The sequence below is a fragment of the Canis aureus genome, chromosome 36 (assembly GCF_053574225.1).
Source record: "Canis aureus isolate CA01 chromosome 36, VMU_Caureus_v.1.0, whole genome shotgun sequence".
Lineage (NCBI taxonomy): Eukaryota > Metazoa > Chordata > Mammalia > Carnivora > Canidae > Canis > Canis aureus.
The window spans coordinates 18,845,336-18,872,748 of NC_135646.1; the positions used below are offsets into that span (position 1 = coordinate 18,845,336).

The 27,413-nt window shown below is 37.5% G+C and overlaps 1 protein-coding gene across 7 annotated transcripts in view; it reads right to left on the reverse strand.

The window, feature by feature from the left end:
• Positions 1–27,413, reverse strand: part of CYP20A1 (cytochrome P450 family 20 subfamily A member 1) — a 60,380-nt gene that overhangs the window by 27,745 nt on the left and 5,222 nt on the right. For 5 of the 7 annotated variants that reach the window (XM_077885202.1, XM_077885207.1, XM_077885206.1 and 2 more), the window contains exons 4-6: positions 26,875–27,017; positions 6,884–7,051; positions 468–546 (exon numbers count right to left, since the gene is read on the reverse strand). In XM_077885202.1, the coding sequence (XP_077741328.1) occupies positions 468–546; positions 6,884–7,051; positions 26,875–27,017 (390 nt within the window). Of the gene's footprint in view, positions 1–467; positions 547–6,883; positions 7,052–21,323; positions 21,448–26,874; positions 27,018–27,413 lie in introns of those variants that run through there. The other 2 variants (XM_077885208.1, XM_077885203.1) reach the window with 2 other exon arrangements.

A 27,413-nucleotide genomic window follows, 5' to 3' on the forward strand; every position in this document is an offset into this window, starting at 1 on the left:
GAATTGCTATGTTGCTACATATTTTACAAATATCTATACAATATTTAAGTTGGTATTATTTCTTTAGCAATTCCTATCTATATTGTTGGACATTTAGATCGCTTCTGGTTTTCTATTTACAGAAATAGCACGACAAAAAAAAAATAACATTTTTCTTCTCTTCGATAATTTCATTCATTATTTATGTATCTTAATATGTATTATCAAGTTTGCTTTCCTAAAACTATACCCTTACATTTTCCTACAGGCTATACCAGCCTCATTCTAGAGTGAGTACTAGAGTTTCATTTACTGATTCACTGCTTTTACCTCTCTTTTGTTTAGTAAAAAACTTTAATATAGGAAATGTAGGAGAAAAACATAAAGACAGAAAATATACAGGAATCTCATGATTCAGAGAGAATCTTATTAAAATTGGGGCACATATCCTTCTGTCATTACTATAATTTAAGAGTGGCAAAACTTACCATCTTCATATTGTTTCTTCCGAGTAGTACTTTTATCAAGTGATCCATCTAAAAAGCCTTTGCCAATCTCAGACCAAACCTGAAAATAGGAAAACATCTATTATCTAATAAAGTAGATTTTTTTTAGGTAATAACAAGCAATCTCAGCCAATAATTGAGGAACTCCTATCTTACCAACATATCTGATAATTAAGCTCTCCCTTTTAAGTGGGCTGAATAATTTACTTCATAGTCTCTGAGGATAGAATACAACTATATTTTAATAATTTCAGTCAGGGTACTTTAAAACTAATTATAACTAGAAAGTCAAAAGTCTCTTTTCTTTAAAAGGTGTAGGAATGGGGACTAAAAGGACATGGCAGTGGAGCCAATTTTCAACTTTATTTTAACAGTGGATAAATCAAATTCATAGGGAATTCCAAGTTTTCACTTCATCTATGATACAATAAGCATTGACTGAGATTCAGAAAAAAGGGTAAATATTTAGTCTAAGGTTTAGGGATAGTAAACAATTAAACAGAATTCTAATTATTTCTTTTTTTAAAAAATTTTTTCTTTATTTATGATAGTCACAGAAAGAGAGAGAGAGAGAGGCAGAGACATAGGCAGAGGGAGAAGCAGGCTCCATGCACCGGGAGCCCAACGTGGGATTCGATCCTGGGTCTCCAGGATCGCGCCCTGGGCCAAAGGCAGGCGCCAAACTGCTGCGCCACCCAGGGATCCCAATTCTAATTATTTCAAAACTGGATAATTAGTTCCTGAAAAAACCTTAGCTTATTGAAAATTTGTGAAAGAACATAGGGAAAGAATACAACATTCATGCTAAATATTTGAATAATTATTAATAGTTAAGAGTCCTTAACTCTTACCTTACAAAGATATATGTTATAGATTTTTTAAATGTGAAAATTTAAATTATTAAAAGTATTAAGAAAATGTAGAGTAAATGTTTATATTAGGATTACCCTTAAAGCAAGAAAGGAGGTTTTTGTTTCTGTTTTTTTATGAGCAGGGGGAAGGGGCAGAGGAAGAAACAGACTCCCCACTGAGCAAGGAGCCAGACACAGGGCTTGATCTCAGGACCCCAAGATCATGACCTAAGCCATCCAGGTGGATGGATCCAGGAAACAGAGCATGACACAGAGCAGAGGGCAAAAATTCATGATTCATTTAGCTACTTTATCCCAATGACAAAAAGCTGAACAGATTGAAAAATCAACAAGTCTTCTTGGACCCTAAGACAAGAGAAGACCCAGGGATTAAACAAACTGGGAAAAGAGGAAGATAGGAAAGGGCCCGGGATTAAAGAGACACGTGAAAACAGGGAGTTACCTCTTACCAGAGAGAGACCCACGAGCAGAAACCACCTCAGGAGCCAGTTCTGGGGTAGGAAAACCTGAACTGTAATTAACTGCTGGAGGTTCAGTGCACACAACTTTGAGAATTAAAACTCCAGGGAGACCCAATCATAGGCCAGATTCCCCCCCCGCCCCAAATATTGTGAGATTTACCTCAAAGAGCTCAACTAGGTTCCCACAGTTAAAACTGAAGAAATTCCCCTTGGGCTTCTAGCAGGGGGACTGAAAAAGGAACCAATTTGAAATAAACCAGAACACTCTATTCTTCCTAACAAGGCCTGCCCTCAGAGCCTAACCTGCTGGGGTTTTGTTGGAGCCTAACTGTCTGGGACAAGGGAAATATCCCACTCCAGTCAGGGCTAGTGTTTTGTGTGGAAGAAGGAAAGTACCAAACTCCAGCCCACTAGCCATCCTGTCCCACCTAAATGAGGAGGAAAACCCCCCTGAGAAGCCCTTATGAAGTTCACAATCCAGAGGCACAGGCTCACTAAAAGACTGACACCTAATCATAGGACTATGGGACGCTTTCCCTTTCCCCACACCTCACCACCACATTACTAAAAGCCTACTGACACCAGTTTCTTTTACATGGTATATCACATACAGCTATCAAAAAAAAAAAAAATTACAAAGGCAGAGGAAACATAATTGAAGAAACAGAGCAAGCATGAGAATGTGGATATGGCAGGGACATTATCAGATAAGGAATTAATTAATTAATTAATTTAGGGCATGAGAGGTGGGGGGGGAGGGGGAGAAAGATAACCTCAAGCAGGCCTCACGCCCAGTGTGGAGCCCAACTCTGGGCTTGCTCTAACAACCCCAAGACCACAACCTGAGCCAAAACCAAGAGTTAGATGCCCAACGACTTAGCCACTCAGGTGCCTCCAGGAATTTAAAATAACTCTGCTTAATATGTTGCTAAAGGTTCTAAAGGATCCTTAGGTAAAGGATAAAGTACACAACATGCAAAAACAGACAGGCAATGTAAGCAGAGAGATGGAAATCCTAACAACCAAAACGAAATGCTAGAGATAAAAAACACTGCAGCTGTAATGAAGAATGCCTTTCACAGGCTTATTAGTACACTGGTCACAGCTTAGGGAAGAATCTCTAAACCAGAGGATATATAATAGAATCCTCAAAAACAGTTTCTTACAAAACTAAACATACTTTTACCAGCAATCACACCTCTTGGTATTTACCCAAAGGAGTTGGAAACATATCCACACAAAAAACCTGCACGCAGATTTTCACTGCAGCTTTGTTCATAACTGCCAAAACTGGTAAGCAATCAAGATACCCTTTAGCAGATGAATGGATAAACTGTGGTACATCCTGACAATGCAATACTATTCAGTGCTAAAATAAATGAGCTATCAAGCCATGAAAAGACATGGATGAAGCTTAAATGTAAGTGAAAAATATGTAAGTGAAGGAAGCCAATCTGAGAAGTCTACATACTGAATGATTCCAACTATATGACATTTCTAGAAAAGGCAAAACTATGAATACAATAAAATGATTGGTGCTTGCCAGAAAGAAGGGACAGGAGGTGAATAGACAGGATTTTTAGGGCAGTGAAAATCCTTTATATGTTATTATAATGATAGATATACGTCATTATACATTTGTCCAAACCCACTGAATGAACAATACCAACTGTGAACCCTTGGAGTAATTATGGTATGTCAATATATAGGTTTATCCTTTGAAAAAAATGTACAATTCTGGTAAGTGATGTCCATAATGGTAAAGGCTATGCATGTGTGGAAGCAAGGCGTACACAAGAAACTTCTGTTATCTTCCTCTCAATTTTTGTTTTTCTTTTGAGAGGGAGAAGGAGAGAAAAAGTCCTAAGCAGGCTTCACACCCAGCACAGAGCCCAATGTGGGGCTCAATCTCACAAGTCTGAGATCATGACCTGGGCAGAAATCAAGGGTCAGATGCTTAATCAACTGAGCCACCAAGACCCCCTTTTCTATCAGTTTTATTGTAAATCCAGAATTGCATTTAAAAATAAATGCTTTTAAGCCCTATAAATGAAAACTGAGATAAAAATAAAGAGCTCTTGGGATCCCTGGGTGGCGCAGTGGTTTAGCGCCTACCTTTGGCCCAGGGCGCGATCCTGGAGACGCAGGATCGAATCCCACGTCAGGCTCCCGGTGCATGGAGCCTGCTTCTCCCTCTGCCTATGTCTCTGCCTCTCTCTCTCTCTGTGTGTGACTATCATAAATAAATAAAAAAAATAAATAAATAAATAAATAAATAAAGAGCTCTTGGGCTACTGGCTGGCTTAGTCAGTAGAGCATACAACTCTTGATCTTGGGGTCATGAGTTCAAACCCCACCGTGGGCACACAGTTTACTTTAAAAAATAAAGATAAAATTTAAAAAAATAAATAGCTCTTTCTGATTAGTAAGAAACACATCAGTAGGAATATAGGCAAAGGACATAAGAAAGTATCCTACAAAAGAAGCACAAGTGTTCAATAAAAATATTAAATGATGTTTAACCTCATAAACAATAAAAAATATAAATTATAATCATGTAATAACACTTTTGACTTATTACATAGGCAAATATTTAAAGGACCAATAACTCTAAATGTCAAGGAAAGAGCACACTAGCGTTGGGAAAATAATTGGGACAATGTTTTTGGAGGGGCATTTCAGAAACACAGTATGCAACTATATGTGAGGAGTACATTTTTCAGATTGACATCTGGAAATCAGTATACATTCTACAATTGATGGCATCTCTCAACTGTTGTCAACCAAACAGCAGTCATGATGCAGTTGTCATTGCCCCTGCATGTATTAATTGGTTATTATTCCTGGTGGCATGATAGAACAACAGCGACACTGTGGTGCTGTGGATATTAAAAGATCATTTGAAGAAAGAATTTAAGTCATGTTTATGGTCTGAAAACTTTCCTTTGACAACTTCTAGTACTGTTAAAAGAATACCACATTCCAAAAAATACATAGTTTGAATTTACTCAAATCCAAATTGAGACACTGCACAAAATAACTGCCCTGTATTTGTTAAATGTCAAGGTCAGAAAACAAAGAGAAACTGAGGAACTGTTCCACATTAAAGAGGTCTGACTACTGAAAATAAATTTGAATATGGGCTATGGATAACAGTATTGTATAAATGTTTAATTTCCCAAGTTTGAAAACTATGTTGTCACTATGTAAGAGAATACTCTGTTTTTAGGAAATACAGACTGAAGTATTTGGAGGGAAAGAAAGCAAAATGTCCACTTTTCTCTCAAATGGTTCAGGTAAGAGTGGGAGCAATGAAAAGACAGATAAAGTAGATAATGAATGACAAAAGCAAACACGGTAAAATGTGAACTGATGAATCTAGGTAAAAGATATATGGGACTTCCTTACACTAGTTGCAACTTTTTCTCTAAGTTTGAAATTATTTCTATTTTGAAGTTCTAAGGAAAGAATGAAAAAAGGAAGAGAAAGAAAATACCAGCATAAAAATATATAGAACAGGTCATCTTGGAAATAATAGTGGATGCCTCTTTTAAAAAATGCTATCTTGGGATGCCTAGGTGGCTCAGCGGTTAAGCGTCTGCCTTTGGCTCAGGTCGTGATCCTGAAGACTCAGGATCGAGTCCCACATCAGGCTCCCTACATGGAGCCTGCTTCTCCCTCTGCCTATGTCTTTGACTCTCTCTCTCTGTGTCTCTCATGAATAAATAAATAAAATCTAAAAAAATAAAAAATGCTATCTTGTCAACATGAAAAAATCAGGTAATAACTGAGTCAAAAATCGATTCTTCATTAAAATATGAAGGCATTTTAGGAATTCCTTAACCAATTTATTTTGCCTGGGTACAGATTAGTTTACTCTAGGAAGTGGAAGTTAGAGTGATTTTTCCACCTTTATTTTTACACTCCTGAATATGTTAACAAGAAATGTATATTTGTTAATCATCAGAGATATGCAGTTAAAACATTTTATTGGGAAAAAGTATATTAAACAATAACAGGGTGTAAAGCCATAATTCGTAGTGATTTTAATTTTAAACACACTATCCTGATTATTTAACCAAAATGTTTTTTATAGATTTGAATAAGGAATAATCTTTCAGAGACCCAAAATACAGCAAAATGACTTGCATTTGTATGATTTGAATCAATTAAATTAATATTAGGATTAAATAAATTAATACAGAGATTGATAAAAATATAGAATAAAGGGATCCCTGGGTGGCGCAGTGGTTTGGCGCCTGCCTTTGGCCCAGGGCGCGATCCTGGAGACCCAGGATCGAATCCCACGTCGGGCTCCCGGTGCATGGAGCCTGCTTCTCCCTCTGCCTATGTCTCTGCCTCTCTCTCTCTCTCTATGTGTGACTATCATAAAATAAATAAAAATTTAAAAAAAAATCTTTAAAAATATAGAATAAAATAAATTCCATATGCAAATTTAGAAAAAAAAGTAAATCAGTTTTAGACTGAATTAGCTTTTCTTTAAGTCACATTCATTTCATTAGCATTCTAATGTTCCACTGGCTTTAATTTCTTTCTATATGGGACATAGTCTAGTTCTATTAAAGTTTTTCTCTTTATTCTAGAATTTAGTAACATATTTGATAAGTATTAAAAGGAAATTTCTATAGTCATCTACTTTTTAAATTTCAAAAATTGCTTAAAAAAGGTAATTCTTGGGGCACCTGGGTGGCTCAGTCAGTTAAGCGTCCGCCTTCAGCTCAGGTCATGATCCTGAGACCCTAGGTTCAAGCCCACATCAGGCTCCCTGCTCAGCGGAGAGCCTGCTTCTCCCTCTTCCTCTGCCTGCTGTTGCCCAGTGCTTATGCCTTCTCAATCTCTGTGTCAAATAAATAAATAAAATCTTTTAAAAAAATAATTCTTACATTTTTTAGAAAGACAATTATCTTTGCTTGCATTGCCATTTTAGCTCAAAACAAGGAAATTCTACACTACAGGACCTTAAACCTTCTTGAGAGGTGAAGTCTGTATCATTAAACTATCCAATTTGATGAAAGAATAATTTTACATTTGTCCCAAGACTTACTGTGCCATGATTCTTCTGGAAGTGAATGACCTCCTGGTCATCTTCAAATGTACTACCCATTACCATCTGTGTAACAGACTTCATAGCAAAACCAAGCATGTGTTGGCAGAGGGGTACATGCTGGGACTCTGGGTAAGAGAGCCATTTATCTAATAATTCTTCTGAAAGCTGAAAGGGAACAGAAAACCACAATGATTTATTAATTTCTCTAGATAAATCTTAGAAAAATTCAGCAAGTAGATTAATTTCACAGTTCAACTCTGTAATCAAAGTAAACATTCAGGTGTTTACTTGATTTGTCAGGCTAACACTGGCTCTACCTACAATTATACCCTCAGTGGTTCAGGTTCAGATTCTGTCAAAGGGTTTTGATTTGCAAAACAAAACAGAACCACCATCATAATAATACAAACAGAAAATATAAATGAAAAGTTCAAGAGTTGAAAAAAACCTCAAACCTAATAGAAATTAAGAGACTAAAATCGTAGTTTCTAAAAATACTCTAAAATTTTAAAAAAAGGTTCATCACATTCAATAAACATAAATATGTAAAACCTTACACATGCTTCAGTGACAGAAACTTCTCAGTCTCTTTGCCATTCCTTCATTCAATAAATATTTATTAAATCCCATGTGGAATAAAAACAGTGGGTAGTAAAGAGACTTTGGAGTCAGAAAAAACTTTTCCTTCTAGCTCTGTCACTCAGAAACAAGGTGACTGCGAGCAATTTGCTTGACTCTTCTATGGTTCAGGTCTCCCAACAGGTAAATGCATATGACAAATCCTGTCTTGTGTGGCTGCTGTGATAGGGATAACTACACCCATGTCACATAATGGAAGAAAGGTTTTGTGGGGTAATATACTTAAATTTAAGTTCCTCTGCCATATCAAATCCATGAAAGTTTTGTCACAATGTAAAGGATTAAAATTAAGTATTGTGAGAAAGAGAATAAATGTTCAAAATGAAAAGAATCTCACTACATGGGTTTTATAGCAACATAAAGTGATGTATCTGAAATACATTTTTTTTTGAGAAAGAGAAGGGAAGCTTTAATGATTCCATAGTATCAAGATTAATGAGTTGAACCAGTTAATATACTTTTTTAAAAAATATTTTTTTATTTTATTTTATTTTATTTTATTTTATTTTATTTTATTTTATTTTATTTTAATTCATTCATTCATTCATTCATTCATGACAGGCAGAGAGAGGCAGACGGGAAAGCAGGCTCCCTTCAGGAAGCCAGATGCGGAACTAGATCCTAGGATCCTGAGATCACGACCTGAGCCAAAGGCAGATGCTTAACCACGGACCCACCTAGGTGCTCCCAGTTAATATACTTTAAAAGAATTCTTTGAGGGGATCCCTGGGTGGCTCAGAGGTTTAGCGCCTGGCTTTGGCCCAGGGTGTGACCCTGGAGACCTAGGATAGAGTCCCACATCAGACTACCTGCATGGAGCCTGCTTCTCTCTCTGGCTGTGTCTCTGCCTCTCTCTCTCCCTGTCTATCATGAATAAATATATAAAATCTTTTTTAAAAAATAAAAGAACTCTTTGAGATGGGTGAAGTGTGAAGAAAATAGGAAGACAATGATTAAAACAGAATATTACTACATAATTTAAAAATTACTTTCATGTTATGAACAAAATAATTCCAATACCTTAAAAATTTATATTCTATAGTAACTACTCAAGTTCACATAACTTCATACTAAAAGGTGAAAAAAGATGTTGGAAACAAACCATTAAATTGAGGCTATTTCTAGGCAAACTTAGAAAAGCCAATGTAAGTTTGACTTACAGATAATCACAGACATTCCAAATATGAAAGGTAAATATTGGGGGTAAAAATGCTTTCTGGTAGAAAAAATAAAACACATTAATAGATACATAATGAACCCATAAGATTTCCTTTGTCTAAACAAAGTTCTTTTGCTTTATCTCAAAACAACTCTAGGAAAATATGGAACTTGCAACCATCTCAGATTCATGCACAGAACTGGGAAAAATCCCACTGAGTGTTAAGTGTTCACCCACTCAGATACTGAAGTACCAAACCTTACCTTCTTCATCAACTCAGTCTACTCCAGAATATCTTTTTTTTTTAATTTTTATTTATTTATTCCTGAGAAAGAGAGAGAGGCAGAGACATAGGCAGAAAGAGAAACAGGCTCCAGGTAGGGAGCCCAATGTGGGACTCAATCCCAGCACTCCGGGATCACCCACTGAGCCAAAGGCAGATGCTCAACCACCGAGCCACCCAGGCGTCCCTACTCCAGAATATCTACTCCTTTTTAAGGAACTTGTCAGGCCAAACACTACGTGACAAAACCACACTCTTATACAATCTTAGTATTGAGCCATTGTTTGAATTTATCCCAAGTATCACATATCAATGCCGAGCCTTTACCTTGAAGATCACATTTAAAGGAAAATTTACAAAAAAAAAAAAAAAAAAAAGGAAAATTTACTTTGGTATAAAGTGTGCATTCCATTGATTTATTTGTTCACTTAATTTTCGAAATGCTCACCATTAAGTACATGTCTTTTTTCCACTAATTTGAAATGCCACTCATTATACACGGATTCCCATATGAACTTGGCACTTTTTCTGGACACTGTCTATTTTGTCAACTCCACATATGCCACTATCACAACTTTGAAAATTTATTGGTATGTTTGTTTCCTATTACCATTCTCTTTCTTCCAAATTTTAATTTAAATTTAAATTCTAGTTAACATATATAGTGTAATATTGGCTTCAGGAGTAGAATTTAGTGATTTATCACTTACATATAATGCTTATCATAACAAGTACTCTCAATACCCATCATTCATTTAGCCCATCCCCCACCCTCCTCCCTCCATCAACCCTGTCTGTTCTTTATAGTTAAGAGTCTCTTGAAGTGCCTGAGTGGTTTCCCTGGTTAAGTGACTTGATTTCGGCTCAGGTCAAGACCTCAGGGCTGTGAGATGGAGTCTCAAGTCAGGCTCCATGCTCAGGGGGATGTCTGCTTCTCTTTCTTTCCTTCTCTTGCTGCCCCTCCACTCCACCATTCAATAAATAAATGAATTTTTTTTTTTAAAAAGGTCCCTTATGGTTTGCCTCCCCCTTCTTCTCTTTTCTCCTCTTCCCACATGTTCACTTGTTTTCTTCCCTAAATTCCACACAAGTGAAATCATATGGTATTTCTTTCTCTGATTTATTTCACTTAGCATAATACACTACTTCAGCTTTACCTATGTTGCTGTAAATGGCAAGATTTCATTTTTGATGGCTGAGTAATATTACATTATATATACATATATACCACCTCTTTATCCATTTATCAGTCAATGGGCATTTTGCTCTCTCCATAGTTTGACTATAGTTGATATTGCTGCTATAAGCATCAGGATGTATATATTTGAATCTTTATTTTTGTATCCTTTGGGTAAATACCTAGTAGTGCAATCACTGGATCATGGGGTAGTTCTATTTTTAACTTTTTGAGCAACCACCATACTCTTTTCCAGAATGGTTGCACCAGGTTGCATTCCTACAAACAGGGTAAGAGGGTTTCCCTTTCTCCACATCCTCACCAACATGTTTTTTACTGTGTTGCTAATTTTAGCCATTCTGTCAGGTGTGAGGTGGTATCTCATTGTGGTTTTGATTTGTATTTCCTGATGATGAAGGGTGTTTAACATTTTTTCATGTGTCTGTTAGCCATCTGGATGTCTTCTTTGGAAAAATGTCTATTTTATGTCTTCTGCCCATTTCTTGATTGGATTATTTGGTTTTTGGGTGTTGAGTTTGAGTTCTTCACAGATTTGGGATATTAACCCATTATCAGATGTCATTTGCATATCTTCTCCGTTCTGTAGGCAGCCTTTGTTTTGTTGATTGTTTCCTTTGCTATGAAGAAGCTTTTTATCCTGAAGTCCCAATAATTCATTTCTGCTTTTGTTTCCCTTGTCTCCAGCAATGTGTCTTGTAGAAGTTGCTACAGCCAAGGTTAAAGAGGTTAAAGAGGTTGCTGCCTGTATTATCCTCTAGGATTGTGATGGATTCCTGTCTCACATTTAGGTCTCTCATCAATTTTTTTTTTAATTTTTGATTTTTTTTATTGTTTTTCCTCTCATCCATTTTGAATTTATTTTTATGCATGGTGTAAGAAAAGTGGTCTGGTTTCATTCTTCTGCATGTCGCTGTCCAGTTTTTCCAACACTGTTGAAGAGACACTTTTTCACACTGGCTATTCTTTCCTGCTTTGTGGAAGATTAGTTGACCATATACTTATGGGTCCATTTCTGGGTTTTCTATTGTTTCATTGATGTATGTGCCTGTTTTTGTGCCATTATCAGACTGTCTTGATGATTACAGCTTTTGAATACAGCTTGAACTCTGGAATTGCGATGTCTCCCATTTTGCTTCTCTTTCAAGATTGCTTTGGCTATTGCAGGTCTTTGTGGTTCCATAAAACTTTAGGATTCTTTGTTCTAGCTCTGCGAAAAATATTGGTGGTATTTTGAGAAGTATTGCATTGAATGTGTAGATTGCTTTGGGTAGTATAAACATTTTAACAATGTTTATTCTAATCCATGAGCATGAAATTTTTTCCCCATTTCTTTGTGTCCTCTTCCATTTCTTTCATAAGTGTTCTATAGTTTTCAGAGTACAGATCTTTTACCTCTTTAGTTAGGTTTATTCCTAGGTATCTTATTGTTTTTGGTGCAATTGTAAATGGGACTGATTATTTTACTGCTGCTTCATTTTTGGTATATAGAAATGCAACAGATTTCTGTACATTGATTTTATATCCTGTGATTTTGCTGAATTCATATATTAGTTCTAGCATTTTCTGGTGGAGTCTTTCAGGTTTTTTACACAGAGTATAATGTCATCTGCAAATGGCGAAAGTCTGACTTCTTCCCCACTGATTTAAGTACGTTTTATTTCTTTTTGTTGTCTGGTTGCTGAGGCTAAGACTTCCAATACTATGTTGAATAGTAATGGTAAGAGTGAAGATCCCCGTCTAGTTCCTAATTGTAAAGGAAAAGTTCTCAGTTTTTCTCCACTGAGGACATTTGCTGTGGGACTTTCATATATGGCTTTTATGATGTTGAGATATGTTCCATCTTTGTTGAGGGTTTTTATCAATAGATGCTGTATTTTGTCAAATTTTTCTGCATTCGACTGGGGGGATCATATCCTTTCTTTCATTAATGTGGTATATCCCATTGATTGATTTGCAAATATTGAGCCACTCTAGCAGCCTAGGAATAAACCTTACTTGATCATGGTGAATAATTCTTCTGAATTTCTATTGGATTTGATTTGCTAGGATCTTGAGAATTTTTGCATCCATGTTCATCAGGGATACTAGCCTGCAATTCCTTTTACCGGAGTCTTTGTCTGGCTTTAGAATCAAAGTAATGCTAGGCGCCTAGGATGAGTTTGGAAGTTTTCTTTCCATTTTTATTTTTTGGAAGAGTTTGAGAAAAATGTGTTTTAACTCTTCTTTAAATGTCTGATAGGGCACCTGAGTGACTCAGTCAGTTAAGCATCTGCCTTAAGCTCAGGTCATGATCCCAAGGTCCTGGGATTGAGTCCTGCATTGGGCTCCCTGCTCAGCAGGGAGTCTGGTTCTCCCTCTGCTCTTCCCCCCTGCTTATCTCTCTCTCTCTCTCTCTCTCTCTCTCTCTCTCTCAAACAATAAAATGTTCAACAACAACAAAAAAGTTTGGTAGAATCCCTCTGGGAAGCCATCTGGCCCTGGACTTTTGTTTGTTGGGAGATTTTTTATTATTGATTCAATTTCTCTGCTGGTTACAAGTCTGGTTTATATATTTGGGTGCTCCCAAGTTGGGAGCATACATATTTACAATTGTTAGATATTCCTGATGGATAGACTCCTTTATTGTGATATAGTGCCCTTCTTCATCTCGTTAGTCTTTGGTTTAAAATCTACCTTGTCTGACATAAGGGTGGCTACTCCAGCTTTCTCTCAGCATCTGTTAGCATGATAGATGGTTCTCTATCTTCTCACTTTCGATCTGCAGATGTCTTTAGGTCTAAAATGAGTCTCTTGTAGACAGCATATAGATGGGTCTTGTGTTTTTAATAAATTCTGATACCCTATGTCTTTTGATTGGAGCATTTAGTCCTTTTACATTCAGAGTGATTGCTGAAAGATAAGAATTTAGTGCCATTATGTTACCTGTAGAGTTGGTGTTTCTGGTGATGTTCTCAGTTCCTTTCTAGTCTTTGTTGTTTTTGGTCTCCCCCTCCTCCCACTCAAAGATCCTCTTTAATATTTCTTGCAGAGCTGGTTTAGTGATCACTAACTCCTTTAGTTTTTGTTTGTCTGGAAAACTCTTTCTCCTTCTCTTCTGAATGACAGCCTTGCTGGATAAAGTATTCTTGGCTGCATATTTTTCCCATTCAGCATGTTGAATATACCATGCCACTTTCACTGGCCTGCCAAGTTTCTGTGGACAGATCTGCTGTGTACCTGATCTGTCTTCCCTTTGAGGTTAAGGACTTATTTTTCCTTGCTGCTTTCAAGATTCTTTCTTTTGTGTACTTTATGAATTTGATTATGTTTTGTCTTGATGATGACTGGCTTTTGTTGAATTTAATGGGAGTTCTCTGTGCTTCATGGGATTTCAACGTCTGTTTCCTTCCCCAGATTAGGGAAGTTTTCAAATAAACCTTGCTCAAATAAACCTTCTGCTTCTTTTTCTTTCTCTTCTCCTGGGACTCTATGATACAAATGTTATTATGCTTTAAAGAGTTACTGAGTTCCTTAAGTCTACATTTGTGATCCAATACCTTTCATTCCCTCTTTTTTCAACTTTGTTATTTTCCATAATTTTATCTTTTATATCACTGATTCATTCAGTGATATATTTTTGTCACTCCAAAAAGCTTTCTTGTGCTCCTTTGCAGTCAGTTCTCTTCTCTCACTCTAGTGCACTGCAACCACTTATCTTTTGTGTCTAACATAATGCTTTTAAGATTCCTCCATGTTGGGATCCCTGGGTGGCGCAGCGGTTTAGCGCCTGCCTTTGGCCCAGGGCGCGATCCTGGAGACCTGGGATCGAATCCCACGTCAGGCTCCTGGTGCATGGAGCCTGCTTCTCCCTCATAGAGAGGCCTATGTCTCTGCCTCTCTCTCATTCTCTGTGTGACTATCATAAGTAAATAAAAAAAAAAGATTCCTCCATGTTTTTACATGTATCAATAGTTTGGTCTTTATGTTTGAGTATAGTTCTATTGTATGGATATATGTGCATTCCTTATTGTTCATCCTTGTGGTCATTGCATTAAGTCGGTTTTGCATCTTGGTTATAGCATTTTTTATTTTGGCCTAACTAGTTTTTAGGGTTTTTTTAGTCTCTGCAGTAAAGGATTCTCTAATGAGAATCTCTCTAATGCTTTTCTCAAGCCCAGCTAGAATCCTTAGGATTGTCATTTTAAATTCTGGTTCAGACATCCTATTTGTATCTGTAGTGATAAATCCTGGCCATGAATTGTTCCTGTTCTTTCTTTGAGGTGAATTCCTATGTCTTGTCATTTTTGTCTAGGTCACTGTTTTTGTGTGTGTGATAGTAAGGGAAGCCTGTTGTACTCCTGCTCCTGAGAGTCATGCCTATATTAGGAAGAGGTCCAAGGGGTGCCTGGGTGGCTCGTAGGTTAAGCATTCAACTCTTTTTTATTGTATTTTTTTTTAAGATTTTATTTATTTATTCATAGAGACAGAGAGAGAGAGAGAGGCAGAGACACAGGCAGAGGGAGAAGCAGGCATCATACAGAGAGCCTGATGTGGGACTCGATCCAGGGTCTCCAGGATCACACCCTGGGCTGCAGGCAGCGCTAAACCGCTGTGCCACTGGGGCTGCCCCAGCATTCAACTTTTGATTTCAGCTCAAGTCATGATCTTGGGGTTGAGATTGAGCCTTGTGCTGGGCTCCGCACTCAGCAGGGAGTCTGCTTGAGATTCCCCCTCTCCTTCTGCCCCTCCCCCTGCTCTAAAATAAATGAATAAATCTTTTTAAAAAAATGTCAAAAAAAAAAAAAAGCTAGGTCCTATTTCCCTTAAGAGCTTAAGCTTTGGAGCACCCTATGATCAGCAGACTTAGTACATGTAAGAGGTTTCTTTTTTTTTTTAATTTTTTTTATTTATTTATTTATGATAGTCACACACACAGAGAGAGAGAGAGAGAGAGGCAGAGACACAGGCAGAGGGAGAAGCAGGCTCCATGCACCGGGAGCCTGACATGGGACTCGATCCCGGGTCTCCAGGATCGTGCCCTGGGCCAAAGGCAGGCGCCAAACCGCTGCGCCACCCAGGGATCCCCCATGTAAGAGGTTTCTGTTGGGTCTTGCAGGAGTGGGGCCTGCGGTGCTGATTCTCAAGCTGTCTTGCCCTAGTAGAGACCCAGGGCATAGCCGGGGAGAATGCTTGGTGCAGAAGCTCCGACCTCCACTAGGTGGTGGTGTTTTGCCTCCTGAAGTTGGTCAGTGCTGATAGCAGGGTGGAAAATGGCACTGTCAGGCTCTCTCCTCCCTTGAGCAAGCAGCTCACACCCGCCACTCTTCAGGAAGCCAGAAGAGGAAACAATCACCTCTCTTGTGTCCCCAGCTCTGACAGAGCCCTTGCCTTCACCATGCCTGTCTTGAAGCTGTCCACCAGCCAGGTGGCATAGCACTCCTATGTTTTATCTCAGGTGGGCAGCTGGGTTTCAAAACTCCAAATTTTGGAGATCCTCACCTATCTTCTGGGGTAGGATCTCACTATGCCGTGGTTAGTGCAGGCTTGTTCCAGAAATCAGTTGCACAAGCACACAGTGGTTCAGAGTTTATGGTAAAGTGCAGCTAAAAACCAGCACCAAGGTTTGCTGCCCTCAGCTGCTGTCTTTATTCCTATGTTTGGGAAGAGGGCAGCTCAATGGTGACTGTCAGATTTTTTTGTCCCCAGAGAGGCTATGTCACTACTCCCAAATGTATTCCAAGCAGGGAACTGCTTCTCCCTGTGCAACCCAGAGGATCCTCAGACCATACTGCCCACTCCTGGCTTTCCACCCTCCTTCCCCACCAGAGGACTGCTAAGCCCACCAGGCGTGACCCTGGAATGGCATAGATTTTTGAACTTCAGACCCTGAGCTTCACTGTTCATAAAACTTGTGGTATTCAGCCCCTCTCTTTCCCAGTCAATGGTTTTGGGGAAAGAGTTTCTCTTGTGCAAGTCCCTGCATGAGCTTTCATTCTTTCATTCTTTTCATTCTTTTTCTTTCTTTCCTTTCTCTCCTGTTCCTCTCTGTAATCAGGGGTCTGTCCCCTGTAATATCTACAGCTCTTCTCTCCCCCAAATCAGCTCCCCAAAGCTCCTACCCTCCATGATATGGTGTTTTTTTCTACCTCTAGTCATTCAGTTTTGCTGTCTCAGTACTCAGATCAATTTCTTTTTTTAAAAAAATATTTTATTTATTTATTAATGAGAGAGACACAGAGAGAGAGAGAGGCAGAGACACAGGCAGAGGCAGACGGAGAAGCAGGCTCCATGCAGGGAGCCTGACATGGGACTCGATCCCGGGTCTCCAGGATCAGGCCCTGGGCTGAAGGCAGCACTAAACCGCTGAGCCACCCGGGCTGTCCTCAGATCAATTTCTATTTGATATTTATCTAGTTATGTTCAAGGGACAAGCAAACCTAGGGTCCCCTTATTTCTCTGCCATCTTTACCCCTCCTGCTATTCTCTTTCAAAATGTTCCAGAAGAGAGACTGACTTTCAGAATTGTTAAGTGATGGCCTCGGTGATATTGCTCTCCCTCTAAAATAATGCAAACCAACCAAACACGTTATAGCATGTTGGCAGTTAACCAAAACCCAGTCCCCACTGAGAAGTATCTATTCAAAAAGAAACTGAACCTCAGTAAACCAGTGGAATCTGTGATGTTTTAACCCCAGGTTATTTCCAGCTCTCCCCAGCTTAGTAGTAGCATGGTGACCAAAAGCCAACAGCATTGCAGACACTACAGAGACCTGACATCTTTGGAATGTTATTAAAAGCATCATCACCACTGGTCACCAAAATGGTCACTGAAAATGGAGTAGAGAATCCCAAGACTCTTTCTTCCCAAAGCAAGTAATGAGCTGGCTAAAATTGTCAGAATCAGCTTCCAAAAAAACTCTATAACGCAGTAAAAAAAACTTACAACAGCCAGGGGAAAGCCTGGTGAATAAAGAAGCTGCTACTTTAAAAAAAAAAAAAAAAAGCAGGTGTTACTTTGTGGTAAGCACTGTGGCATTTTAAACAACTTGCCTACCATGCCCAAACCCCAGATAGGCAGCAGCTGTGAGAAAAACAGTCCATATTCCTGGCGCAGAGTACTTAGGAAGAAATAAAGACATTATTCTCCAAGAACTGTAGTTCTGAGTCTCACTCTGCCTGGCAGTTCCTATTAAGAACTGGTGCAAAGGCCTTCCTTTGTTTTGCACAACCCAACATTCCCAGAGCACATATTTCTGCATATACCAGGGAATTAAGAAAGCCACACATACCAAGAAACAGGACACATGTTTGGAGAGGGCCTGAGGAGACCGAATTTTCACATGTGACAGGTCTTCTGACTCCACACAAGAAGGAAGTAAAAGCTAAGGTAGATTTATAAAAGGCCCAGGTAAGTGTTAAAGGAAGGCCTCTTTAAAAAATAAATAATAAAATAAAATAAAATAAAATAAAATAAAATAAAATATTAAATAAAATAAAATATTAAATAAATAAATAAATAAATAAATAAATAAATAAAATAAAATAAAATAAAATAAAATAAAATAAAAATAAAGGAAGGCCTAAGGGCAAAGCCAATCTACAAATACTGGACGAGTATTTTCTTCTTTTTGCTTTTCTTTTTTTTCTTTTGTCAAGTGTTTAAGGTAAAGTTGTCAAAACACCAGCTGACCATAAAGCTAATAGAACAGATGCTACAGACTATCACTGACAGGTGAGTAGTTCACTGTTTTTTTGAGCTGTACAGTAATACAGGTCAATGGAAAAGAAAATCAAATAATATGAATGAAAATATAGAAATCAATTTAAATCACCCTCAATTCAACCCAGATGGCGATAACTACTTATGGCATTTTTATATATAGCTTTTCGTTAGTTTTTCTGTATGTATGTATATCCATCTACATGTATGCATACATGTATGTATTTAGATATATTTTGGAAAATGTGATAATGCTATATGAACTGTTTTGTATGCTGGTTTTTTCACTTACCATTATGTTATGGGTTAAAATTGTATCCCCAAAAAAGATCTTACAGTCCTTAACTCCCAGTACCTATGAATGTGACCTTTTTGGGCAATGAGGGCTTTACAGATGATCAAGTTAAGATGAACCGATTGGGGTGGGCCTTAACCCAATACAACAATATGAACACCAAAGGCTGCCAGCAAACCAAAAGAAACCAGGGAAGAGGAATGGAACAGATTCTCCCTCACAGCCCTCAGAAGGAACCAACTCTGCTGACACCCTGATCTTGGATTTCTAGCTTCCAGAACTGTGAGACAATAAATTTATGTTGTTTAAGCCACCAAGTTTGTGATATTTTGTTTTGCCAGCCCTAGCAGACTAATAAACCATCTTAAAATCATTACCCTATATTAATAAATAAATGTCTGCCATCTTTTTAATGTCTTTATTCTAATCCATTGTATGGATTCACTATCATTTAAATAATCCTCTACTATTGGACATTTAAGTATTTTCCAATTTCTAATACTTAACAATGCTTCAGTAGTCATCTTTGTACATGGAAGTACATCTATTTCCAACTGGCTTCCCTTAGATATGAAATTGCTAAGTAAGGTAGTAGTCATTTTTTTAAGCTTTTGATACATACTGCCATGCTGCCCTACAGAAAGCACTTCTCAATTTATACGCTTATCAGCAATATCAAAGTGCCCATTTCCCACACCTTTGATAGCACTGGGTATTGTCATTTTAAAAAACCTCTGTCAGCCTGACATGTAAAAAATATCTCAACATTGCTTTAACTGGCTTATTCTGTTAATAATTAGTAGGGTTTAGACAAGGTTCAAAAACTTAAAGACCACTTACATATTTTCTTCAATGAATTGCATGTTCACTTCTTTAGCCATTCTTCTTTTGGAGCTAATATTTCTTTTTTTTTTTTTTTTTTTTTTAATTTTTATTTATTTATGATAGTTACAGAGAGGGAGAGAGGCAGAGACACAGACAGAGGGAGAAGCAGGCTCCATGCACCGGGAGCCTGATGTGGGATTCGATCCTGGGTCTCCAGGATCGCGCCCTGGGCCAAAGGCAGGCGCCAAACCGCTGCACCACCCAGGGATCCCGGAGCTAATATTTCTTAATAGTGTACAAAAGCTTTTGTACAGCTGGGTTTTAAATGAAATCCAGGGTGTATCTTTCCTCAGTTTTGAGTGACAGGTAGTCAAACAGTTTTCTGGTGAGCCTTCTTATGTGAGACATTACACATTACAGAAAAAAAAAAAGCCATAGGTGGCATTTCTAAACACCAAATTTGGGACCCAAATGGTATCCTCAAACCTATTAGAACAATATGTTACTTATCAGAGATTTGAATTGTGACTATCTCCCCACAGTATCAGATCACTGCTGATTATACAACTAATAGATTAAGTGCAGGTAAAGTCTTTTTTTCTTTCTCTTCCCCCCATTTTTTTGGCTATAAAATTTTGTTACCAATACTGTCACACTTATATCACATAAATGCATAGTGATTTGCTCCTGGCTTCATCTACTTGTTTTACACAGTCCTCTATAAAACAATGCAAATATTATAAAAGACTCATGCAGGATTTTTCTCTAGGAACATATATCTCTGCTAACGCATCATGTGAATCTCTTTTAGTTTATGAATATTGATCAGTTTATAGTAGGTGAAAATCCTAACTGTTGATGAGCTTCATCTGATATGTATTATGTATTACATATGGACTTATAGTCTAACTCTGATAAATCCTTTCATTCCTAATGGACTCTTTTTTTGGACTATCCCAATTTTTTCGTGTGACAGATGTGCATTTACATGAAAGTGGCTGAGTAACAGGAATGTGTCTATGCCAGATTATTCTTTCACCAGCTATTATTCGATACATAAGCCACATATCTATGCTATACAAATTGTAAAGACACGAAAAATGTATCCTATTAATCTTACGATGTGTCACGAATAAGGATACAATATGATTCAGACTTCTCCAGAATGTTCATATTAAAATACCAAGCCTATTTTAACTAACATAATATCAATTATATTACAGAAAAATAAGGCTTGAGATACAAGTGCATCTGGAGGGAGACTTAAATTCAACAGATAAGATTTTAGAATGTATGTCAGGTGTTCAGAAAGAATACAGATTTTCTTTTTGAAAAAAGATCTTTGGGGATCCCTGGTGGCTCAGCAGTTTAGCGCCTGCCTTCGGCCCAGGGCATAATCCTGGAGTCCCAGGATCGAGTCCCTCATCAGGCTCCCTGCATGGAGCCTGCTTCTCCCTCTGCCTGTGTCTCTGCCTCTCTCTCCCTCTCTCTGTATATCTTGTGAATAAGTAAATAAAAAATCTTTAAAATATATATATCTCCTTACTCTATCCTCTTGTCTTTTTGTAAATAGAACGTTGAAATAAAGAAGTTGTTTCACTAAAGTAAAAAAAAAAAATCTTTAGGTAATTATTGTGTATTAGAATTTCAGAGAAGCTAGGATGCCTGGGTAGCTCAGCAGTTGAGTGTCTGCCTTCAGCTCAGGGCATGACCCCAGGGTCCCAGGATCGAGTCCCACGTCAAGCTCCCTGCATGGAGCCTGCTTCTCCCTCTGCCTGTGTCTCTGCCTCTCTCTCTATGTCTCTCATGAATAAATAAATAAAATCTTAAAAAAAAAACACTTTCAGAGAAGCAAATTATTTTCAATTCCACCTTATAGTAGCGTGTGTATACTATTATGACCACAAGCTTAAAAAAATTTTTTTTAAAAGAAAGGAAGAAAAACCCAGTCAGGCAAAACTACATCCCAGGGTAGCAGAATCAAGCTAGAGAAGCAATGTGCCAGACCGACTGGGATGATATCCTGGTCCTACTATTTACTAGCTATATGACCCTGAACTAGTTTATTTAACCAGTCTGTGTTTCTTCACCTATAAAAAGGGGTAAATAATAATACCTACTCATAAAATTGTTATGAGGCTTAAATGAGTTCATGCAAGATATTAAACCAACTAACTCAATAATTTTCACTATTAACTATTCCTAAGCTGTCAATTAAGAGGATTCTGGACAATAGTCCTAAATTCTAAAATCCAGAAATACTTATTAAATCAGAATTTTCCCCAAAAGTAACAGGAGGATATGGGTTTTAGCATAGAGAAGACAGAAGTTGCACTCACAGAATTATAGCGGAGGTTATAAACAGCCTTGGAGCAGAGACGGTCAGGACAGGAAGGAGCCAGAAGTCAGAGGATGAGGTTTGAGAGGATAAGAGAAGAATCAGAACACAGAACTCAGATCTGAACAAAAAAAAACAAAAAAAGGCAAAAGTTTATTATGTCAATATGAAGTGTACAATTTATTTTGGAGTGGTAACTCTGGTAACAGCATTATTCTCTCAAGGAAAACTCTAGGTAGGAAGGAAGTTGCTCTGACAGAAGCACTATTAAATCACATTCTTCCTGATAAAACATTTAGCTGGTATTTCTAATTCCTAAGCTAAGTAACTGGCTTGGCCTATGAGGTTGACAACATAAACCTGAAACACATTTCTCACATTTGGACCCAGTCTATGAACCAAAACTTAAAAATAAAAAAATAAAAATAAAATAAAATAAAATAAAAACTTAAAAATATGATGGCAAGGACAGCCCGGGTGGGGCAGCGGTTTAGCACCACCTCAGTCCAGGGCGTGATCCTGGAGACCCGGGATTGAGTCCCACGTCAGTCCCAAGCAATCCCATGGAGCCTGCTTCTCCCTCTGCCTGTATCTCTGCCTCTTTCTCTCTCTCTCTCTCTCTGTCTCTCATGAATAAATAAATAAAATCTTTAAAAATAATAATAAGATAAACTAATCCAGAGAGAAGATAAGAGAGGTAAGTAAGGGCAGAAGTAAAGTAAGATTGAGTCTAATTTGAAAACTTAAAATTTGGTGATAAGGACACGGATAGTCATACTATTCTATAGCTGTTCCTTTAAATTCTCATGATTTTAAAAATTATTTACTTTATACAATACAAGAATAAATGGGATGTGTTTGTGCTCTGGGGAGTGAATGTGGATTTAAACTATATAGAACAGAAAAGACTTCTATGTAACCCTCCAAAGGAGACAGATATAATAAGCCCATCAACTATAAAAATCCTGCATGAGGGGCATCTGGCTGTCAGTAGAGCACGTGACTCTTGATCTTGGGGTAGTGAGTTCAAGCCCCATGTTGGGCTTACAGCTTACTTATAAAAAAAAGAAAGAAAAAAGAAAAACAACTCACATGAAAGAAGGAATGCATTAAGCAAGTTGGAAACATAAAAAAGGAAGTATTTCAGAGAACCAAGGAAATCATATGCAAGGAGAAATGTTAACAGAAGATTGGGGGAGGAGGATGATCAGCAAACAAATGGTAGGATAATCTACTTCTCTAGCCAAAAAAAAAAAAAAAAGAGAGAGAGAGATTTCTTGAGTAGTTATTGTGTACTAAGACCTGCTGTTCGGTATTTTACATCACTGTCTCACATAATCCCCACAGCAAATTTGTAATGTAGATGTTATTAAGATGAGGAAATGAAATGAAACTTCCCAATCAATCATGTAGATAATAAATGGCAGAAGCAAGATTCAAAGCTTCTTGCTCAAGTTTAATCTTCACACTATAAAATAATGCTACTTCTAAGGAGCTACATTAAACATACAACATAATAAATAACTTCATTTGAAACACTCAGATTAGGAAAAGTAGACGGAAAACACAATCACAGAAGGGAGAGAGATAAAAAAAATCAATTTAATTTTGTCATGTAAGTATTTTCAGATTGTTACTGTAGTTAAGAGAAGGTGCATAGGAAAGGTATGTAACCAAACTGGGGACTAAAGCAAGAGTTAGCCAGGCAAGATGAGAAAAATGTTTCCTGAGAGAAAAGAACTACACTCATATCTACTGAGGGTCTGTTCTACATCAAGAGCCAAGTATACAGACAAAATTAAAACAAACCTTCCATTCATGGAGCATACAGTTTAGGACACAGACACTCAAAGAATGACACAAAATGTAATTAACAGATTGAAAAGTGGTGTGAAGGATAATTACAGACTGTTATGACTGCAACTAAAAGGGGACCTACCTAGGGACAGTGGACCAATCAGAGACAGCTTCCCTGGGGAAGTGACATTCAAACTAAGATGAAACATGAACATGCATTTACTAGGTTTATGGTGGTTAGAGATGACAATCCAAGCAATGGGAACAGCATAGACAGAGGCCTTGAGAAGGGAGAGAACAGAGTTGAGAACTAAAAGAAAGCCCGTGTGGCTACAGTCCAGGCACAAATGAGAATGGGAAACAAGACTGGAAAAGTAGGCAAGCTAAATCACAAATGGTCTTTAAGTCTACATTAAATATTCTGGAGTTTGTCCCAAGAGCAAAAGGAATCCAGTGGAGATTTTTTTTTTTAAGATTTTATTTATTCATAGAGACACAGAGAGAGAGATAGAGAAAGAGAGAGAGGGGAAGAGGCAGAGGGAGAAGCAGGCTCCATGCAGGGAGCCCGACGTGGGACTCGATCCTGGGTCCCCAGGATCAAACCCCGGGCTGCAGGCAGCACTAAACTGCTGTGCCACCGGGGCTGCCCTCCAGTAGAGATTTTTGATCAAGGGAGTAATAAAATAAGAACTGCATTTTGAAAATATCTATTCTCAGGGTTCTGAACCTCAAGTCCACAGATACCAAAGAGTTGATGCCTAGAATGAAGGAGTTCATGAACTTGTGTACTTGTGAGGGAGAAAAATATTTTATTTTTTACTAATTTCTAATTCAAATTTAGCCTTTTTTTTTTTTTTTGAAATTTAGCCTTTTAATTGTGAATATCGGTACTTGACTCTGTCATCAATATAAATTTCAAATATGTTCCTATCATCTTATACTTATTGTAAAACTCTCAAAATAATGGTTTTGTCCCTCATAACATCGTTACTCTAAAGTTATGGAAATTTTGTACCCTGCAATCCAGCAATCGCACTATAGGTGTCTACCCAAAGAAACAAAAGTACAATTCAAAGGGATACATGCAAAAAAAAAAAAAAAAAAACAAAAAAAAACAAAAACAAAGGGATACATGCGTTCCTGATGTTTATAGTAACATTATCTACAATAGCCAAATTATGGAAACAGCCCAAGGGTCCACTAATTGATGAGTGGATAAAGAAGATGTGGTGTATACATATATACACTAAATCTTGCCACTTGCAACAACGTGGATGGAGTTAGAGAGTATTATGCTAAGCAAAATAAGTCAGTCAGAGAAAGACAAATACTATGATTTCAGTCATACGTGGAACTTAAGACACAAAACAAATGAATAAAGGGAGGAAAAAAGGCAAGCCAAGAAACAAACTCTAAACTATAGAAACAAACTGGTAGTTACAAAAGGGAGGTGGGCAGGTAATGGGTAAATAAGTGATGGGGATTAAGGAGCATACTTGTTGTGATAAGAATTGGGTGATGTAAGGAACTGTTGAATCAGTATAAGGCACACCTGAAACCAATATAACACTGTATGTTAACTAATTGGAATTTATTTATTTATTTACTTATTTATTCATTTATTTATTTATTTATGAACTAACTGGAATTTAAAGAAAAACTTAAAAAAATTAGTAGAATCCATTAAATGTGAAAAAATTTTATTAAATAAAATTATGGAAGTTTTGGAAGCATTGCTGGATCTTGTTATTTAATGCATTAATGATGATGTGCATATATTAAATACCACAAGTTTTTCTTTTTCTTTTTTTTTTTTTTTTAAAGATTCTACTTATTTATTCATTAGAGACACGGGGGGGTGGGGGGCAGAGGCACAGGCAGAGGGAGAAGCAGGCTCCACCCAGGATCCAGATGCGGGACTCGTTCCTGGGACTCCAGGACCACACCCTGAGCCAAAGGCAGGCACCAAACCACTAAGCCACCCAGGGATCCCCAAGTTTTTCTAAATAATATTTTTATAACCATATTATTTTCCTTTGTAGTTACACATTTTAAAATGATATTCTTGGAAGGAGTCCATACTACAGTAGAAAAGACTAAAATGATAGGAAGGATTTTAATATGCTAAACATGGTTTTCACTGAATAATGGATAGCATTATCCTAAATATTAGCACTTTCCTAAATATTTCCCTATTTTGTAAAATGACTATCAGAAAAAAATTAGCATAATTTTAGTTATTTTTGGAAAAATTTTAATGACATGAGAAATGTTTGTTTTTTTTTTAAATTTATTTATTTATTTTTAGATAGAGCATGAGCAGGGGGAGGGGCAGAGGGAGAAGAAGAGAGGAGAATCTCAAGCAGACACCCCACTGAGTATAGAGCCCAATGCAGGGCTCAATCCTAGGACCCTGAGATCGTGACCTGAGTAGAAATCAAGAGTTGGCGACTTAACCAACTGAGCCACCCAGGTGCCCCTTAAAGTGAAAAAGTATATAAAATTGAACATACAGTATGATCTCATCCACATATAAATCTACAGTGAAATTATGGGTGATTTCTTTAGTTAGATTTTTCATGTTTTCTACAGCAACCATATATTAATTTTATAAATTCCATTTTTTTAAAGGGCACAAATAGATGGATTAGTTTTGGACAGAAGAAGGATACTTTAAGATTTAATATGAGAAGTTAGAACAAAAGATTGAGATGGATAGAGTTTGTTGGTGAGGAACTCGATGGTCTCAGCAAAGCAGGAGGTAAGGCCATCTATAACAAGCAAAGGGGTTGGTTAGGATCAGCAATACTAGAATAAAGGTGAAGGTTTGGAACAGTCCTATTGGGACACAGAGAAATGTCAGGTAGCACACAGGGCTCAGCCAAGGATCTTTAGGGACAAAAAGAAAATAGTATGGATTAGTATTGTTTTCAAACTCTGTAACTCATTTGTGGACCTTCTTAAAAATGTCAGGTCCCTCTCCCAATATGATTCAGCTTGTCTATGCAGATGTGCCCAGTAATCTGCACTTTTTACAGGAGAAAGTGTTATAGGTGAGCCCAGATCAGGTTTTGTGACTGGTTTAGAGTCTGGCCAGAAAACAAAGGACAAAATCTATTGACATAGAAGATTTCTTTAAGCTCTCTACATTCCCATCATTCCAACTTACACAGGGAGTTTATAGGTGTTATGATTTTTGTTGATTGTTTGTTTTATTTCAAAATTTCAGGAGAATAAAATCAGCTTAAAAAGATAAGTAAGAGGGGTGCCTGGGTGGCTCAGTCAACTGAGCATCTGATTCTTGATTTTTTTTTAAAGATTTTATTTATTAATGAAAGAGAGAGAGAGAGAGTGGCAGAGACACAGGCAGAGGGAGAAGCAGGCTCCATGCAGGGAGTCTGACGTGGGACTCGATCCTGGGTCTCTAGGATCATGCCCTGGGCTGAAGGTGGTGCTAAACCGCTGAGCCACCAGGGCTGCCCCTGATTCTTGATTTTGGCTCGAGTCGTGATAGGGTTGTCAAGCCCCAAGATGGGCGCCACACTTAGTGGGGAGTCTGCTTAAAACTCTCTCTCTCCCTTTCCCCTCCCTGCCATACACATACTCTCTAAAATAAATAAATAAATCTAAAAAATAAAAAAAAAGATAAAAGAAAGACAAGTAAGAAAAAAAGTACCAAAGATAAGACACATTAACAGTGAAAAAATATACTATTATCTGTATTATAGAATTCTGGGCCAAACTTATCACCTTACCTTTAGCAGAAGAGCAAAATTACTCTGCAGAGAATGAGTCACACCACTTTCATACAATTTTTTACGCATGTGGTTTTCACTCACATTCGCACCACCAGATTGATACCTTAATAATGACTTAAGCATGGTTTCAAAAGGGTCCGCTGAAACAGACAAATTAAACATTTCTGAGTCAAAGTAATCACTCAGAAAAAACACAAAACAGCAACAAAAACTCTAGCATACAAAGAGACCAGGAGGTAAGGGACTGCAGCTTAGAGCATGCCGACTTTTTTCCCAACTCCCCTCATTATCTTTCCTATATATGAACAGTTCAAGAGGCAATAAAAATTGGCAAGAATACAATATCCTGACTTGGAATTCTAATATAAATCACTAATACTTACATAAATTTTCTACCTTCATGACAACAATATCTTTGACTTTATAAAAAGCTCATTCCATGGATTTTAAAGCAAAATTGTTGTCTGTATGTAATGGTCAAGTATTACAATTAAAATTATTTAGCTAAGTCCAGAAATTTTTTTCTTTTTCATTCA